This window comes from Ursus americanus, chromosome 11 (genome assembly GCF_024610735.1).
Source record: "Ursus americanus isolate L20-20 chromosome 11, mUrsAme1.1.p, whole genome shotgun sequence".
In the NCBI taxonomy this organism is placed as follows: Eukaryota; Metazoa; Chordata; class Mammalia; order Carnivora; family Ursidae; genus Ursus; species Ursus americanus.
Window position 1 is genome coordinate 48,287,839 of NC_142137.1, and position 20,783 is coordinate 48,308,621.

A 20,783-nucleotide genomic window follows, 5' to 3' on the forward strand; every position below is an offset into this window, starting at 1 on the left:
TTTAAAGTTCATTAAGTAATACTATCAGAAAACTGCCAATTCTGATAATATGAGAAAGTTCTTTGAAGCTCATTTTACCTTCCTTAAAATGGAAAGCCCCTTCTGCCATCAGCTGTGTTTATTCAGGGTCATTCTAACTCCCAACTTTTGCCAGAATGTTTTCTTTCCCTTCCTTTGAAATACAAGAAGCATCATGTTTCCAACTTAGATATAATCTACCTTCTACAATGGGTTATATAGATACCACAAAATCTCTGGTGAAACTATGACCCAGGATTCATTTTATATTTCAGTGATATTATTTTAAATGTTTTGCATTTTTCTTTTTTCTTTCTTTCTTTCTTTTTCTTTCTTTCTTTTTTTTTTTTTTAAAGATTTTACTTATTTATTTGAGAGAGAGAGGGCACAAGCAGGGGGAAGAGCAGAGGGAGAGGGAAAAGCAGAATCCCTGCTGAGCCCGATGTGGGGCTCAATCCCAGGACTCCTGGATCATGACCTGAGCTGAAGGCAGACGCTTAACCGAATGGGCCATCCAGGCACCCCAAAAGTTTTGTATTTTTCTATAAAAAATTTAAACCTTAAGAGATACTGAAATCTTGAAAACAATGAAAATAAATTTTAACTGGAAACTGGCTCCTAATTTTAAGAGCTGGTCAAGGGAATAAGTGTATACTTGTCAAAGACATGCAAAACTCAATGGAAAAATACAGTTCTTCAACGATTAAGATGTTCTTCAAATAACACAGAAGTTAACTTGACACCTCTTAACCAATACTCAGGTCATCTGAATCACTTTATGATTATGTTTAAAACAAATACTTTGCCTATTTAGGATGAGATAAAAAAGTTAGATTAAATGGTTGGCTATAAAGTTTAATATATGTTTATATGGGCTAATGGAAAATGCAAACAAAATATGGAGAAGCAGAAACTACTGATTACTTTTAAAAACCATGTCATACTGTTTTCCCCATCAAACTCCAACTCCACAATTAAAAAAGATGACATAAAAATTACGGGAGCTTGGAGTTAAGATGGCGGAGGAGTAGGGGACCCCTTTTTCAGCCGGTCCCCTGAGTCGAGCTGGATAGGTACCAGACCAGCCTGAACATCCACGGAATCAGCCTGAGAGGCAGGAAGATACATCTGGATCTCTACAAACGAACATCTCCAGTGCTGAGTATTGAGGTACGAAGCGGGGAGCCGTGAAACTGCGCACAGATATCGGAAGATAAACGGAAGGGGGAGGGAGCCGCCATGTTCGGGCGCCGGGAAGCGGTAGCCACCTGCACGGGGGAGCGGGCGGACCAGCACCCACGAGAGAGCTGACTGAGACCGTCAGCTGGGGAACGCGCAGGACCAGACTGAGGGCCGTAGCTTCGGAGCACGCGGCGGCGGCGGCTGGTGATGTTAGAAACACAAAGGACAGAGATGTGCCCGCCCTGGAAGTGAGGGCTGGGACGCTGGGTGTGGGGCGCACATCCCGGGACGCTGCAGGGTTGAGCAGCACCAACAGTAACAGAGTTAAAGTGGCCAGAACATCAGTGGAGAACGGTCCGCGATCCCTCTGTTCTGAGACAGAGGCTGAGATTCGGCCGCTGCTGCTCTGACTCTCAGAAGAGGCACAGCAAACCGCCAGGGAAAGCCGCCAGAGAACAAAAGCCTGGAAACACCGGCTCACAGTGTGCCCAACCCCACTCCCCCTCACAGGGGACACGGAGACTCTACCCAAACAGGGTTCCCTGAGTATTGGCGCGGCAGGCCCCTCCCCCAGAAGGCAGGCTGAAAAATCAAGAAGCCCACATCCCTAAGATCCCTATAAAACAAGGGCGCACTGCCTGGGTCCCGGTCAATAATTTGGGCTCTGGACAACCCCGCAACCTCTCCTCATCAGAATGACGAGAAGGAGAAGTCCCCCCAGCAAAGAAAAGACAATGAGCCTGTGGCCTCTGCCACAGAACTAATGGATATGGATATAACCAAATTATCAGAAATGGAATTCAGAGTAACAATGGTCAAGATGATGTGTAGACTTAAAAAAAGTATTAACGAAAATGTTAATGAGAACATAGAATCTCTAAGGGCGGAAATGAGAGTGAATTTGGCAGAAATTAAAAATTCTATGAGCCAAATGCAGGCAAAACTAGAGGCTCTGACGGCCAGGGTGAATGAGGCAGAAGAACGTATCAGCAAATTGGAGGATGGGTTAGTAGAAGAAAAAGCTAAAATAGAATCTGGACTCAAAAAAATCCACGCTCAGGAATGTAGGTTATGGGAGATTACTGACTCAACGAAACGTTCCAATGTCAGAATCATTGGCATCCCCGAGGGGGTGGAGAAAAACAGAGGTCTAGAAGAGATATTTGAACAAATTGTAGCTGAAAACTTCCCTAATCTAGCAAGGGAAACAAACATTCGTGTCCAAGAGGCAGAGAGGACCCCTCCCAAGCTCAACCACGACAAACCTACACCACGTCATGTCATAGTGGAATTCGCAAATATTAGATCCAAGGATACAGTATTGAAAGCGGCCAGGGCAAAGAAATTTCTCATGTACCAAGGCAAAGGTATCAGAATGACGTCAGACCTGTCTACACAGACCTGGAATGAGAGAAAGGGTTGGGGGGGCATTTTTAAAGCTCTTTCAGAGAAAAACATGCAGCCAAGGATCCTTTATCCAGCAAGGCTGTCATTCAGAATTGATGGAGAAATAAAGACGTTCCAGAATCGCCAGTCATTAACCAATTTCGTAACCACGAAACCAGCCCTACAGGAGATATTAAGGGGGGGTTCTATAAAAGTAAAAAGGCCCCAAGAGTGATACAGAACAGAAAGTCACAATCGATAGAAACAAAGACTTTACTGGCAACATGGCATCATTAAAATCATATCTCTCAATAATCAGTCTCAATGTAAATGGCCTAAATGCTCACATAAAATGTCACAGGGTTGCAGATTGGATAAAAAGACATGACCCATCCATTTGCTGTCTACAAGATACTCATTTTGAACCTAAAGATACATTCAGACTGAAAGTAAAGGGATGGAATACCATCTTTCATGCCAATGGACCTCAAAAGAAAGCTGGGGTAGCAATTCTCATATCAGACAGATGGGATTTTAAACTAAAGACTATAGTTAGAGACACAGAAGGGCACTATATTATTCTTAAAAGATGTATTCAACAAGTGGATATGACAATTATAAATATATATGCCCCCAACAGGGGAGCAGCAAGATACACAAGCCAACTCTTAACCAGAATAAAGAGACATATAGATAAAAATACGTTAATAGTAGGGGACCTCAACACTCCACCTCCAGAAATAGACAGAACACCCATGCAAAAAATCAACAAAGAAACAAGGGCTTTGAATGCCATACTCGACGAGTTGGACCTCATAGATATATATAGAACACTACACCCCAGAACCAAAGAATACTCATTCTATTCTAATGCCCATGGAACATTCTCAAGAATAGACCATGTTCTGGGACACAAAACAGGTCTCAACCGATACCAAAAGACTGAAATTATCCCCTGCATATTCTCAGACCACAACGCTCTGAAATTGGAACTCAACCACAAGGAAAAATTTGGAAGAAACTCAAACACTTGGAGACTAAGAACCATCCTGCTCAGGAATGACTCGATAAACCAGGAAATCAAAAATCAATTTAAACAATTTATGGAGACCAACGAGAATGAAAACACAACGGTCCAAAACCTATGGGATACTGCAAGGGCAGTCCTAAGGGGGAAATATATAGCCATCCAAGCCTCACTCAAAAGAATAGAAAAATCTAAAATGCAGTTTTTATATTTTCATCTCAAGAAGCTGGAACAGCAACAGAGGGACAGGCCTAATCCACACACGAGGAAGCAGTTGACCAAGATTAGAGCAGAAATCAATGAATTAGAAACCAGAAGTACAGTAGAACAGATCAACAGAACTAGAAGCTGGTTCTTTGAGAGAATAAATAAAATTGACAAACCACTGGCAAGACTTATCCAAAAGAATAGAGAAAGGACCCAAATTAATAAAATTATGAATGAAAAAGGAGAGGTCATGACCAACACCAATGAAACTGGAAGGATTATTAGAAACTTTAATCAACAGCTATATGCCAATAAACTAAGCAATCTGGAAGAGATGGAATCCTTCCTGGAAACCTATAACTACCAAGACTGAAACAGGAAGAAATTGATTTTTTAAACAGGCCAATTAATTATGAAGAGACTGAGTCAGTGATAAACAACCTTCCAAATAACAAAACTCCAGGCCCGGATGGTTTTCATGGGGAATTCTACCAAACATTCAAAGAAGAAATAATACCTATTCTCCTAAAGCTATTTCAAAAAATAGAAACAGAAGGAAAGCTACCAAACTCATTCTATGAGGCCAATATTACCTTGATCCCCAAACCAGGCAAAGACCCCATCAAAAAGGAGAATTACAGACCGCTTTCCCTAATGAATATGGACACCAAAATCCTCAAAAAGATCCTGGCTAATAGAATCTAACAGTACATTAAAAGGATTATCCATCATGACCAAGTGGGATTCATACCTGGGATGCAAGCATGGTTCAACATTCGCAAATCGATCAGTGTGATACATCATATCAACAGAAAAGACTCAGGAACCATATGATCCTCTCAATTGATGCAGAAAAAGCATTTGACAAAATACAGCATCCTTTCCTGATTAAAACCCTTCAGAGTGTAGGGATAGAGGGTACATTTCTCAATCTCATAAAAGCCATCAATGAAAAGCCTACAGCAAATATTATTCTCAATGGGGAGAAGCTGGAAGCCTTTCCCTTAAGATCAGGAACACGACAAGGATGCCCACTCTCGCCACTATTATTCAACATAGTACTAGAAGTCCTTGCAACAGCAATCAGACAACAAAAAGGGATCAAAACGTCTCTCTTCGCAGATGACATGATACTCTATATGGAAAACCCAAAAGAGTCCACTCCCAAACTATTAGAAGTTATAGAGCAATTCAGTAATGTGGCGGGATACAAAATCAATGCTCAGAAATCAGTTGCATTTCTATACACGAATAATGAGACTGAAGAAAGAGAAATTAGGGGATCCATCCCAGTTACAATAGCACCAAAAACCATACGTTACCTTGGAATTAACTTAACCAGAGACATAAAGGATCTATATTCTAGAAACTACAAATCACTCTTGAAAGACATTGAGGAAGACTCAAAAAGATGGAAAAATATTCCATGCTCATGGATCAGAAGAATTAACATAGTTAAAATGTCCATGCTACCCAGAGCAATCTACACTTTCAATGCTATCCCGATCAAAATACCGATGACATTTTTCGAAGAACTGGAACAAATAGTCCTTAAATTTTTATGTAACCAGAAAAGGCCCCGAATCTCCAAGGAACTGTTAAAAAGGAAAAACAAAGCTGGCGGCATCACAATGCCGGATTTCGAGCTGCACTACAAAGCTGTGATCACAAAGACAGCATGGTACTGGCACAAAAACAGACACATAGACCAATGCAACAGAATAGAGAGCCCAGAAATGGACCCTCGGCTCTTTGGGCAACTAATCTTTGACAAAGCAGGAAAAAACATCCAGTGGAAAAAAGACATTCTCTTCAATAAATGGTGCTGGGAAAACTGGACAGCTACATGCAAAAGAATGAAACTTGACCACTCTCTCACACCACACACAAGGATAAACTCCAAATGGATGAAAGACCTTGATGTGAGACAGGAATCCATCCAAATCCTAGAGGAGAACATAGGCAGCAACCTCTACGACATCAGCCGAAGCAACCTTTTTCATGACACATCTCCAAAGGCAAGAGAAACAAAAGATAAAATGAACTTGTGGGACTTCATCAAGATAAAAAGCTCTGCACAGCCAAGGAAACAGTCAAAAAAACTAAGAGGCAGCCCACGGAATGGGAGAATATATTTGCAAATGATGCTACAGATAAAAGACTGCTATCCAAGATCTACAAAGAACTTCTCAAACTCAATACGCAAGAAACAAATAAACATCATAAAATGGGCAGAAGATATGAACAGACACTTTTCCAATGATGATATACAAATGGCTAACAGACACATGAAAAAATGTTCAAAATCATTAGCCATCAGGGAAATCCAAATCAAAACCACACTAAGATACCACCTTACGCCAGTTAGAATGGCAAAAATTGACAAGGCAAGAAAGAACAACTGCTGGAGAGGATGTGGAGAAAGGGGATCCCTCCTACATTGTTGGTGGGAATGCAAGTTGGTACAGCCACTCTGGAAAACAGTGTGGAGGTCCCTTAAAAAGTTACAAATTGAGCTACCCTATGACCCAGCCATTGCACTACTGGGTATTTACCTCAAAGATACAGACGTAGTGAAGAGAAGGGCCATATGCACCCCAATGTTCATAGCAGCATTGTCCACAATAGCTAAATCGTGGAAGGAGCCGAGATGTCCTTCAACAGATGACTGGATTAAGAAGTTGTGGTCCATATATACAATGGAATATTACTCAGCTATCAGAAAGAACGAGTTCTCAACATTTGCTGCAACATGGACAGCACTGGAGGAGATGATGCTAAGCGAAATAAGTCAAGCAGAGAAAGACAATTATCATATGATTTCTCTCATCTATGGAACATAAGAACTAGGAAGATCGGTAGGGGAAGAAAGGGATAAAGAAGGAGGGGGTAATCAGAAGGGGGAATGAAGCATGAGAGACTATGGACTATGAGAAACAAACTGAGGGCATCAGAGGGGAGGGGGGTGGGGGAATGGGATAGACTGGTGATGGGTAGTAAGGAGGGCACGTATTGCATGGTGCACTGGGTGTTATACGCAACTAATGAATCATCGAACTTTACATCAGAAACCGGGGATGTACTGTATGGTGACTAACATAATATAATAAAAAAAACATTAAAATAAAAAAAATTACATTAACACATATTAATAAAATGATTCATATTTTGTATGACAACTTATCTACTGAATATGAAGTAAATTTAACTTTGAGCCATGCTGTGAAAAGACCTACTAAGTACATAAAAATGAAACATGCTGTCCTTCAAATAGAAACATGCAAAGTTGATACAACTACCCCCCTGCCAACAGAATAAGCACTTCCTGCTCATTTCTGCTCCCCCATAACAATAATTCTACTTTTTACTGAATAATCCACATTTGAAATTTACTCCATAACAACTCTTGAGATGCTTCAATGGGATCTGGGATTCAGACAAAGGATCACAGAACAAAATATCCCTGCAGAGAACCTCTTGATTTGACTGGGGTCTTAAATACCACAGTCTTGCTGGAACCAAACCTTAAAAAAAATCTAATAAGTAGCAAACACAGAATTATATTTAAAGGTCAAAGAAAAATGCAAGTTCCTTAATGCTCAGGAAATACCTTCTTGACACCTCCACAGAGCTGGTACTGTTTAGGCTATTACTCTACAGTAGATCACAGACTCCAAAGCTGGTAACAAAAGATTACACCCACAGCCAGAGGGACCACAGGGCAGAGTGCGGGGTCATTGGGCCAGGAATGAAGGAGTGGCTCCATGCACAGCCTCACGGAGGGTCAGTCCACTCCACCTCCTGCACTTGTGCCCTCCTCTACAAGTAGGCAGTTTGGTTCTGCAGAATGAGAGGGACTGAGCTGGGAGTGAGGAGATCTTGCTGTACGACACCACCAGCTACGCGGACTCTGACGAGCCAGCCTCTCTGCCTCTCACTTTCATTCTAAAGGGGCTGAGTATCAAGTTTTAAGGTCCTAGATGCTCTGGAAAGATTCCACTCTGTATGATTTTAATGTTTACCCTACTTCTTAGAAAGTTTTATTGAGATCAAATGAGAACGTATATGAAAGCACTTTATCATTTTTTTTTTTACAAACGCAAAGTGCTGTTATTATTTTAGAGATCTTCATTATACTAAAGAAGTATGGACACAGTGTTGAGATGCAGTATTACATGTTCTTTACATGGTGAGGCATTATGAGCTACATCCTACAATTTAATCTAAAATGTTAAAATTACAATTTCCTTTTATTCTGCCCAGCTTTAGTAAAGTATAACTGACAAAACTAAAATTTCTTTCTCATAAAAGAGAACATACTAAACAGTAAAGAGAACATTTTAAAACATCCTATCTACATTAGTTTTTATAATCTTTTTTTTAAAGATTTTATTTATTTTTAGAGAGAGAGCGAGTGGGAGCACATACATGTGTGGGGGCAGAGAGGGAGAGGGACAAGCAGACTCCAAGTTGAGTGCGGAGCCCCATGCCGGGCTCCACTGGGGTGTGGGAGGGCTCGATCCCACGACCCTGAGATCACGACCTGACCAGAAATCAAGAGTTGATGCTTAATCAGCTGAGCCAAACAGGTGCCCCAGTTTTTGTAGTCTCATATTTCAGATTCTAATATATATAGATTTTTACATTTCAGATTCTAATAGAATTCTTGTAGAGTCAGGAACACTTAACTGTTTATTCCTTTTTAAAGCTCATTTGAATACTGAATAGAATCACAGATTTTTTTTGGAAGATTTTATTTATTTATTTGACAGAGAGAGAGAGAAAGAGAGACGGAGAGAGAGAGCGCACAAGCAGGGGGAGTGGCAGGGAGAGGGAGAGGGAGAAGCAGAGCCGGACATGGGGCTCTATCCCAGGACCGTGGGATCATGACCTGAGCTGAAGGCAGACGCTTAACTGACCGAGCCACCCAGGCACCCCCGGAATCACTGAATTTTTAAGACAGAAACTCACTAAATCCAGAGCCCTCAATTACCCATAGGGATAAGAAACCTGAGGTCTGAAAAAATTTCTCAAGATTCTACAGTCATTTAGAAACGGAGCCAGGTGTAGAAACTAGTTCACCTGTTTCCTACTGCATAATTCTTTTCCACAAAGATAAACTTCTTAATGAATAAAATGATTAATTTGGCCATTTTACAATGGACTACATATATTCGGCTTTTATAATTTTTCAATACAGTGATATCTCAACAAATTTTATAGGAAGGCTATGCCTTAAAATGAGGTCAAGCATATTAATAACTAAAACAGTCAAGTGAAGCAGTGTTACCGTGTACTATATGGCTTCATGGTAATGCTTCTGAGATAGTGCACACGCACAGAGACATGCATAACAGAAAGGCTACACTCAAGAGCTAAATGGCCACGGAAAGCTGAAGGTAAATAGACCAAAGCATATGTATAATGGTGAAGTTTGTAAGACTTGCCTTTATCATATCTGGTTTTCCCTTTATTCTTTATCTGTCTCAGTGGTAATCCCTCTTCCCATTTCAAAAGGCTTCCTATTTATCCTTATTTTTCCCTTTATGAAATAAGAAAGAATTTTATATCTATTATCTTCACCTTGTTTGCTGACAAACTTAAGACAACAGTTGAATGAATTTTAATCAATATTTTAACTCAACCAGAGATTTATATTCTATGCTTTTGATCCTGAAGTGTGGAATCACGGACTTGCTCCCAGAAGAATTTTAGACCTCAGCAGGAAGATGAAAGGAATCAAGTGGTAGAGACTGGTTCTCTCCCACCTAGTCATTAAAGCGACATGATGTGAAGGCAAACCAAGTATCTAGGTAGGGTGTAGAGAATAAGAGTCTAACGGGGTGGCACATACCGTGCCCTCTACTGCGCGTAAGAATGACCAAAGCCAATGTTCCAACTTCTGGCCCACATCTGAAACACCAGAAATTTCAAATTTCTCAGGTTTGGCATAACTCATTATTATAGTGATTTGCAGTTAGAACTGAAAGTATGTTCAAAGCTAGCATGTATACACTCATCATGTTTATAGTATGTTATATTCATATGGTACCTTTTGCTTACAAAGTCTTTTCATACGTGCTATGTGACTTGAACTTCAACAATACCGAATGTAAACATCATTTCCACATTCAAATGAAAAGTTAAGGTAATAAGGGTAATAAAAGGCACAGCTAGGACTGAATGTAAGAATTCTTAATCCAAGTATGTTCTCACTGTAATATGTAACTTATACAGCAATATTAAAATACAATAATATTAAAATAGCTTCCATATGTAAACTCCAAACACTTTTCAAGTAGAAAAGTTATATGGTCCCCAAATTTCTAAATAAATTATGTTGATCTTTTGAAGCTCAAGTTTATTATAATCTCTTTAGCAAAGATAATTGTTTTTTTCTCTGCTTTCTCATCTTTCTAAAAGAATTCAATAGAAAAAATACTGTGAAAACATATAGCTTAATGAACAGAAATTGCCATCTTTAATTACTCAAAATACACATTTCTCACCTTGACGCTTTTTCTTTGACATCCTTTGAAAATCTTATTCAAATAAATTTAAAACATTAGCCTAAAAATTTGCAACTGTACAGTTCGCTTCAACTCACTGATTCATGTAGATTTTTGTAACTAGCTTCTTTGCATATTTTATTAATTTGCCAACTTCAAAGAAACGTGGTTATCGCTGGCGGGTTGTATCCTGTTTCTTCCCAAATGCATTTTGCCTTGGCTTTTCTTGAAATGAGTTATAAAATGGGATTATCCATCAACTATCGTTCCTTTATCCAAGGGAAACTAAATCAGATTTAAATTTACACAGATTTAAAACTCACATGTTTTGCTACTTCAAAATTATTTTCTGTTCAATAATACAGAGCTTCAGAGTATCCACTATTAAAGTTACCAAATTCAGATTTGCTTTTGAAATAACATCAGTGATTATAAAGAAAAGAGATGCCAGAACATCATTCCAAGGTGAAAACTGACCATTACCAAGCCGTGAGCTTTATTTCTGAAGTGAAATAAATGACATTCATTAAAAAAAAAATTGCATCTGAACATTTAAAAGACGACTCAAGATAAGAAAGGGGCTCACCGGTCTGAGTGAAACCAAACTGATGTAGAATCTGATGAGCGGCCAGCACGTCTGACTGTTTCAACTTAGACTGCTGTGACGAGGCTGACATTGAAGTAAATGAGAGATTTTTGTTGACCTGTAATAGGAAAGGCAAATCAGAACCAAAGTGTAATTTCCTGGGTTACTGATGCAAAAACTGGATGAGAAATATTTGCTTACGATGCAAACCAGGCCTCATGGTAGGTCAAAACAAATAGTAAGGATTTATATGCTTAGTTTTTAAAGTTTACAAAACAAAACAGTTTTTATCAAGGAAGGAGTACAGTGGTAATGAAAGCATCGCTGTATGAAAGCACAGCTGCCTTACCAAAACAAATCCGCGTATCATGGAATAGACATTATTAATAACTTAGAGTGGTGTCAAAAGTTATGCAAAGACATGCAAAAACTAAAAGTGACTCCATCCCCAACTTTCAATTAAGAAAGTTAAAATGTTTCACAGTCCCATTTCTTTAGCATTTTGTGAACTAGCAGGTCCTTCCTTTTCAGAGACTGCACAGAAGACATCTATAATATTCATGTTTACATACATCACAGTGACACAGGTAACAGAGCTGTAACCTCACTTGCCGTATCAAAACCCTTATTCTTAAGACACTGTTTTAAAAACAATACTGATATAATGATCGAGCAAAATTTCTGTAAGTAAATACAATGCTCTATAATACAAAAAGCTTACAATGACTGTCTGAATACAATACTGTCTTTCAGAAATGACACCTATAACAAGTACAACATTATAACTATAGATTCTGTAGGAAAATAAAGAACAAGTCACAAAAAAAGTTTTAAATGTGTATTAGTAATTTTATCTTGTAACTTAGAATTAATTTTGGTAACGATCTAGTTTCCTGTTCAATTATTAAATTATTCATTATATATTTATTATTTTTTGAAGTATCTTCATTTTCAGAAATCATGATAAAATGTGATCTAATTCTGAAAAATCTGGAAGTTTGAATTTCTAATTTACTGTAAAATGTCATCTGTGACTTGCTAAACTATTAAATGATAGTTTATGGCATATAAATACTAATATATGAAAATAGCTGCCTTCTCTCGCTCTTTGTAAAAAATAATCGAAACCACGCAGAGGACTACCACTGTATTAGCATTTAAAGATTCCCTTTTGATGCTCTACATAGTAGGGATTGTGGTTATTACATGTCCTTTATCTGACTCATCATTTACATAATGTTTGTAAATGCTTCTCTTATTTCAGTGACAGTAAATGATGTATCTTAGATTGAGCTTTTCTCCTGAAGCAAAGGGCTTTTACATATTTGGTGAAAAAGTCCATTCATTAAGACCACATGACAATATAGTTCTAAAGTTGGTAAACTGTTGTGATATCATTTTATAAAGAACAAAAATATTTTTCAAAGTAGTTAGATGGGGTCAAATACCATACCAGTGCTAAAAAATTATCCAGCTTTAAAAATTCTATCCTATTCCATTATTAAACACTGACCAAAATTAATGGCGACTATTTATATTAATACAATACCTAAAGTAACAATGAAATCATCTCACATCTTTGAGCTTTATTTCCATCTTTAAGCGCAGATAACAAAAATAAAAATAGTAGGTATGCTTCAATGGGAATACGCTGGAGGAACAAAGAAGATGAACTGGTAATATAATATGCCATCCACATATGCGAAACATAAAGCACTAAATAACATATTAAATAAAAAATAGATTTAAGTAGAGTATGTTGGCAAAGGGAAGCCATAGGATACTACACGAATAAAGTTCTATATTACTATTAACATCACTAGAAGTCAGAGTAATTAATATGTAATTTAGTATGATGATGCAGTAAATATTTCAGAGTGCTATGCTTTTAAATGGAAGTACTATATACAATGATATATTTATCACTTAACAATCTAATCCACTTCTCTTTTTAGAATCATTTTCAGTTTTACTTCTGCGTTCTTAAAAATTTTTATCCTACATGTCAAACAATGCATTTTGAAATCTGGTGCAAAAGAACAGGTGTATGCTGGGGATGGGGACACACACACACACACACTCTCTCTCTCTCTCTCTCTCTCACAGGATAGGCTTTTCAGTCTTCCTCTTCAGATATTTACTTGTGCTAAAGCCAAAAAGAACACCAGGAAAGTTAGAATAGGATACTGAAATGTCTCTGCTCAAACAGAGAGACTTCACAGTTTCTTCCTAAGTATTTTTAAAATCCTGCTCTTTCTTGACACATTTCTTGAGAGACTAATTTCTATGAAGTGGTAAGTGGCAACATACAACAGATTTCAAAGGTTCTGGACAGTTGTTAATTATTACAGTGACTTGAAATTAGCACTCAAAGTATTTTCAAAGCTGGCCTATACATATTCACTACTTTACTTAAAGGGAGAAAATAATAATAACCATTAAATTGAGTGAAGCAATATCTATTTTTGAAATACATGCTGTGGAAAAGAATTGCTTAATAATTTTACAACAACAGAAAGGTTGGCTAAGATAGTCTACCCTACACGAATCTGCCCTCTTTTCACAACACACTTTTCTGCTTGCTTCATGCAAAAACCACAGTCTGCCAAAGTCAGTTTAATACCTCCAAACTGGGGAAAACAAAAAGCATAAAAATTTAATGAAATTCATAATATAAAAAAAGAAAAAGTATCACCTAAACTTCTGCCACATTAATCACAAAAATATTTTTGCTTACTCTTTCAGAGCAGAAGCACGTTTGTGCAAAATATGCAAATACTAATTCTCTCAGAGGAGGTTAATTTTCATATTAAAAGAGTCATTGCCCTGATCTAAAATTGAACGCACAACATTGAACAAGTGAACAATTAGTTTCTTTTTTAGTGATTAGCTAAACTATGAAACCTTTGGGAGATATGTAACACTCATTTTCATATACATTTACAAGCATAATCACTTTAGCTGATTTTAGATTACATGCTACATTCACTTGAAGCAGAATTGTTTTTAAAATTTCAACCTGTGAAGACACCTCAAATTGGTTTTAGAAATTATAACTTGAAAGACTATAATACAATCTATACACTTATGTTTGCAAATTTGTCCCCCTCCCTCCTCCAGAAGGCTATTTTTTTCCATCAAATTGGAACAACAATACAGATAATACTTTAATTTGAAGATGGTTCTGGTTACAAAAAAAACCCCCCAATACCCAGGAAATGTTCTGTTGTAAATAATGTCTGTTACAAAAATTAGAATCCCAGGATTTAAAGAACAAGTGGAACAGAAAACTTGAGCCACAGTGAGATTCAAGGCAACTGAAGCCAGGTATCAACATTCTCGTACCATAAATTTAATGCAGCTTAAGTTCCTGCAATTTCTATGTAAGTAAAACCTAACAAATGAGTAGCCTATGGTGTCATAAAGAGAAATTCAAACATGAGCTCTATGTCTCTAGATTTTTTCCTTATAAATTACTACAGTGATGAGATGGATTAGGAGGAAACTCGGTTCCTATTGGAAGAGAAATTTCTACAGTGGGGTAAGGTGCCAGAAAATCTCCCCCCAAATCAGTTCATCACTGCTACATAAACTAAAATCAGAATTCCAATTTGAATCAGTTATAACGAAGTTTTATTTTGCAGTACTTAATTCAGACTTTTTGAGCCTCTAATATATATACCAAGAATGATGATTAACAGGATTCCCCTGTGCAAAGCTTAAAATTAAGATTTGATGCTGGTTCAAACCACCTATCCGACAACATGCCTTAGTCAGTCAATTTACCTCAATATATTTTGGTTTTCCCCAAAACTTTGCCTCTTTTCTTAATATATTTCCTTACTTCACAGAGAAAATTTGGTCTTCAACCCTCTTAAATCTTCATTTCCAAACCTATGAAAGAATATACCCCTTGCCTCCACCCTCAACCCCTTTTCTTCTAGTGTTCTTCTGTTCAAGATTAATCCCTCCATCTGTTCCCTTGGGGATACTTAAAGGTCTTCCAAATTCTACTTTCAAATTCTCTACTGGCTGTTGCCCAATAGGATATAAGCACAGATCTTTCTACTTCAGTATAAAAACAGATAGCAAACAATCAAAAATTCTCACAATGATTCCATAACTTCCTTAAGCTTCACCGAAAGTTAACCTCCTCGAAAAACAGCACATAACTGCTATCCATATAACTTAAGCATTCAATTTCAACCAAGCACAACAAAGCTTTTCTCCAGCAGAAGACTAAATCTGAAGTTAAAGTCACCACACCCAAATGGTCAATTAGCAGATTCATTTAAGTGGTCGCGATCTCTAACACTGCCCATCACTCTCCTCTCTTGCTTCTGGAAAACTCTTTTCTGTTGGTTTCTCCGCCACTGCTTATCAGGGTTGGTTGCTAGACTGACTGGACCCTCTCTCCCCTCACACCGCATGGTTGCGCAGGGCAGTTTTGTTTTCATCACTTCATCTGTTATCTATCTATGCTGATGTTTCTTTTCTTTCTTTCTTTCATTATTATGTTCAACTAGCCAACATACAGTAGTACATCATTAGTTTCTGATGTAGTGTTCAGTGATTCATTACTTGCGTATAACACCCAGTGCTCAACACAAGACGTTTCTTAAATTCAAAACTCTTCCAATCACTAGGTTCAAGACTTAACTTTTCCTCAACTATTTACTTCCTCAGGGAAAGCTACTGCTATCCACCTAGTTGCCCCGGCCGGAAAGGTGGGAATTCTACACTGCCATCTTGCCCTCCACAGAGAATCAGTCACTAAGTCAGTTAGATGCTCTGACGTCTGAGCCCACTCTTCTCCAGTCAGTGCTTTGGGTCAGGCCTTCCTCTCTGCTTGCAAACCACTGCAATCGTCTCCTCTTTCTCCCTATCTCCTGTTTCTCCAATTCTTCTACACTGCTAACAAGATGATCTTTCTAAAATGCTAATTTTACTGAGTAACATTTCTGGTTAAAACCCACCATGAGTTGTTCCACTTGATAAAGTCCAGTTTTTAGCCTAGCATACAAAGCTTTCTATATTCTAGCAACCACCTAGCTCACCAACCTTATCGTTCCTTTTCCTACTTTCCGACGACAACAAAATGCGTGTAGCTCTGCAGAGCTGCCAGGCTGTTTCATGTCCCTGTGACTTAGCTCTTACTGTACCATTTCTGGGAATGGGCTTTCTTTTTGGCTCCATCTTCTTGGTGGATGCCAACTCCTTTTTCAAGCTTTAGCTCAAGTATTACATCATGTGTGAAAAGCCTTTCAGATTCTCCCCGGAGAATTTACGTCTCCCTCGTCTGTCCAGTATGCCTTGTATCTTCTATCTTTGATTATCACAACGGTTACACTTTGGTGTGTTTATTTATTTGGTTAATTACCATCCACCCGACTGTAATCTTCTTGAGGGTAAAGAACCAGTTTTTGTTCATCTTTCTTTAGTAAATAACTCATATAGCACTGATAAGAACTGCATAGAAATCAAATGAATTAATAAACATGTGAAAGTAGTATATGTTTAAAATCTTGCCCAAAGTTAAGGTGGTATTTGTGTTGAACCACTATTCTATTCAAATCTCAACTTAATTTTTACCTCTTCATGACAAAAATATCCAAACTTGTTTTAGGAGATTAAAAAAATACTTTTCTGGATTCTCTATTTTTTAAACCTTTTTATTTTTCAGACTTCCCAAATCTAATTTTTCAATGATAAAAATTAGAGAATAAAGGGCTTAAATATAAGGAACACATTAAATTACATGGTTTATTACTCAAATTTAAATCTAGAAATAAGCGTGTGAAATAATAGAAAAAAATATATTGGTTTCTGGCTCCAGTTCCTGGCACAGAGCTCCTAAAACCCTGTAATTTCCTAAGTGATAAATGTACTAGGAGAATCTTTTGTTCTAATATTTAGTCTTTGACTTTGGTTCCAGACACTAAGCTCTTACATATCCTGGAATTTCCTGGGTGACAGAAATGTCTTTTGTTTTACTGAAGTGACTCTTGGTGTACTCTGGGATGAGAGCTGGTCTCCAGGAAGACCAAGCCATGATTAGAAGCTTGGAATTTTTACCCCATCCCTCATTTTCCATAGAGGGGAGAGGGGCTAGAAATATATAACTGATCATGCCTACCTGAAGAAACCTCCATAACACTCCCCATCGTAGGGGGTCCAGAGAGCTTCCAGGCTGGTGAACACGTGGGAGTGCTGGGGAGTGATGTGCCCGCAGAGGGCAGGGAGGCTCCAGGCCCCTTCCCAAATACTCTGCCCTAGGCAGCCCTTCCACCTGGATGTTCATCTGTATCCTTTATAATAAACTGGCAAATAGTAAGTAAATTGTTTTCCTGAGTTCTTAGTGAGCTGCTCCAGCAAATTAATTGAACCTGAGGAACTGTCATGGGAGCCTCCAATTTACAGCTGATGGGTCAGAAACGCAGGTAACAACCTGGACCTGCAACTGGCATGGGAAATGGTAGAGGTTGGGGGGGGGGTGAAGTCTTGTGGGACTGAGTCCTTAACCTGTGGGATCTGTCAATCTGCCACCATCCCCAGGCAGACAGTGTCAAATCGGAGTCAAACTGTAGGACACCCAGCTGGTATCACAGACAACTGCCCGGTGTGGGAAAAACCACAGCACATCTGGTGCCAGAGTGTTCCGAGTATTGGTGGTAGTGCGAGTAAAGGAGACACATGGGAGAAAAACTGGCTTTTCCTAACACAAGAAGTTTGTCCTGTTTTCTAAAATTGCCAGGAATGAAATTCCATAATTTTAGTGGCCTACTGTGGCCTGTACCACTCCTACAGTCAAGCCAGTCTCCCACATATTGTCAAAATAACAACACTTGACTTGCTTTTATCCAGTTTTGGATAATGACATGAAGAATTAATTATGAGCATTGAAAACAAAAGGAAACTCTCCAAAAAACTGCAAACCACCATTCTATTCAAATCTCAAATATCCAAACTTTTTTTTAGGAGATTAAAAAATTATCTTCTCTGGACTCTCTATTTATAAAGCTTTTTTACTTTTCAGTGAATAATATATTCTAAGATATATTTGACTATAATTTAATTACTTACCTTACCTTTACAGCATTATTCTACTAAACATAATTCAATAAACTTTAGCTTCAGGCCAAACACAATCGTCCATTTTCTATCCTCCTTTACTCATTCTCTCAGTAGCATGTGACAGTTCACCACTCCTCTTTCTTGAAATACTCTCCTCTCGGCTTCCCTGACATCCCGTTCTCCTGGACAAGTGCCTCAGGTATGTAGCTATCTCTCCCCAGGTGACTTTATCCAATCTCACAGATTAAAAATATAGAATACTAGCCCTGACTTCTTCCCTGCACTCATCACTCAGAAATCCAATTGCCTACTACACAACTACATCCATATCCCAAACTCCACTCCTAAAAACTCCCTGCCCTCCCGCATTCCTCATCTCATTACGAAGCATCGCGAGCATCTGCACAATTGCTGGAAGTGAGGATCTTTCGTTCCTTCACTTACACCACATCCAATCCATCACCGAGCTGTGTTACACCTACTTCCAAAATAGATCGTCTGTCCATTGGCTGCATCTTCGTTATTGCCACTGTTAAATTAATTAAACAGGAGGCCATGAGTCTGAGGCAGTTCTACTGCCACGGTGGCTGGGTTTACAGCCTACAGAAGCAAGCCCAAATCTAAGACTGTAAATACCTCAAGGTTACAAAATCGAAACCTGAGGACAACCAATCACCAACAGCCAGTGAGGCTTTAAACTATCATCAATCTATAATTTCCTTGCTTTGCTTCAGCCTTTTCTTTATAAAAGTCTTCCCTCAGTTCCTGCCAGTGGAGCACTTCTAACCACTTCCAGTTTGGGGCTGTGCCATTCTAATCAATTTTTGCTCAAATAAACTTATTTATTAAAATTTTTAATAGGTATCCATTTATCTTTGAACACCGTCCTTAGTCCTGGCTACGGTCTCCTCTTGGATTACCATAAAAGTCAGCCAACTGATTTCTCTACTTGGAATACTCACTCCCCTTTTAAAATCTACTCTCACATTCTCCCCAGCTTCATACCTCCATCACTGCTTCTCTGATTAGAACAATACCTACGTCTTTACTGAAGGTTCAGCAGAACATGTCACCCTCAAATATGCCTCTTTGGTGTAAGTATTATTTTGAGAAACTGCAGACACTAGAGAAGCTCTGCAAACAGGTTTAGAAGCTGCCCTTTAAAAAGAGACATTTACATTAGAAAAAGGGCCTCTACTAGGAAGAGAGCTGTGCCCAGGGAGAACCTTTTAACCTCCCTGGAGGGGAAGTCTTTGTTTACCAAACCATTCCACCTCTCACCTACCCTGGAACTGCCTTCCCACTTCCCCTAGACCCCTATCGTTTCCTCCAGTTAAGATGGTAGAATTATTCCTCCTCTGCACTCCCACGCTAACAGGCATGCATGATCTCCTGATCACCTCCCCAACCTGGCCATTAAACACTGTTTCCCCTTGCTTGCTCACTATTACTACTTATGCACAATGCTCTTCTTTCTGCTCTCGAGTATGCCAGTTATCTTTCAAGATGAGGACTTCTACAGGACAGGACCTGTTCCTTCTCAAGTATTTCTCTCAGAGAGGCCTTTTAGGAGCACACTTAGAGGGCAGCCTTCCCTCCCAGTCACTCTGTCCCAAGGGGCTATTTTTATTGTCTTCACATCACTTATTGTCTGAAATTGTCTTATTTCCTTTTTTATTGTTTGTCTCCCTCTAACAAAATGTGCCTATTCGCTGTTATAATCCCAAGCACACCTGTGTGTGCACATATACAATACTTAGTAGGCAAGGATTAAAGAATGTTAATAGAAAAAAGGAGTGAATTTTCAACAACATAAAACTTTGGCTGGGATTCAGGGAAGAAACTTAGATACCTGGTAAAAATTTATTATCCTGGTTGTTATAGATGAGAAACTGCAGAAATATACTCTGCTTTCAAGATTAAAGACTTTTGACAATGGTGCCCATACCATTCAATGGGGCAAGCATAGCTTTTTCAACAAATGGTGCTGAGACAACTAGACAGCCACACGCAATGGGATAAAATTAGCCCTCTACATCGCATTATACATATAAAAACATGAACTCAAAATAATCATAGACCTAAATGTTAGGAGTTAAAAATATTAAAATTTTTAAAAAAGGAAGTATATCTTTGGAATGCAGGGTTAGGCAATGGTTTCTTAGATATGACACCACAAGCAAAGTGACAAAAGAAAAAAAAAAGATAAACTGAATTTCATAAAAACTAAAACCTTTTTGTTTTAAAGGCCACCATCTAGAAAGTGGAAAGACAACTCACACAGTGGAATAAAACATTTGCAAATCATCTATCAGATAAGAGACTTATATTCGGAACATATAAAGAACTCTTAAAAATGAACATTAAAAAGACAAAAAAAATTTTTAAAGAATGGACAAAGGATTTAAACAGATATTTCTCCAAATAAGATACACAAATGGCACATCAAAAATGCTCAATGCCACTAGTCATTAGGGAAACACAAATCAAAAAGCACAATGAGGTATTATTTCCTACCCACTAGAATAGCTATTTCCTAAAAAAAGACAGAAAATAACAAGTGTTGGCAAGAATGAGGAGAAACTGGAACCCTTATATATTCTTGGTGGGAATATAAAATGGTGCAGCTGCTTTGGGTAAGTTTAGTAGTTTTGCAAAATGTTAAATGCAGAGTTATCATATGCCCCAGCAATTCTACTCCTTGATATATACCCCAAGAAATGAAAACATGCTTGCACAAAAACTTTCACATACATGATCACAGTAGCATAATATTGTAATAGCCCCAAAGTGG

At 38.3% G+C, this 20,783-nt stretch overlaps 1 protein-coding gene across 15 annotated transcripts in view; it reads right to left on the reverse strand.

Annotated features, from left to right (window-relative positions):
• AHI1 (Abelson helper integration site 1) overlaps positions 1-20,783 on the reverse strand; it is a 210,066-nt gene that overhangs the window by 107,504 nt on the left and 81,779 nt on the right. For 14 of the 15 annotated variants that reach the window (XR_015726128.1, XR_006782862.2, XR_006782861.2 and 11 more), the window contains one exon: positions 10,916-11,033. Coding sequence is in view for 12 of the 15 variants with exons in the window: in XM_087865511.1 (XP_087721637.1) it covers positions 10,916-11,033 (118 nt within the window). In the remaining 3 variants the exon portion in view is untranslated. Of the gene's footprint in view, positions 1-7,010; positions 9,363-10,915; positions 11,034-20,783 lie in introns of those variants that run through there. The other variant, XM_045814760.2, reaches the window with a different exon arrangement.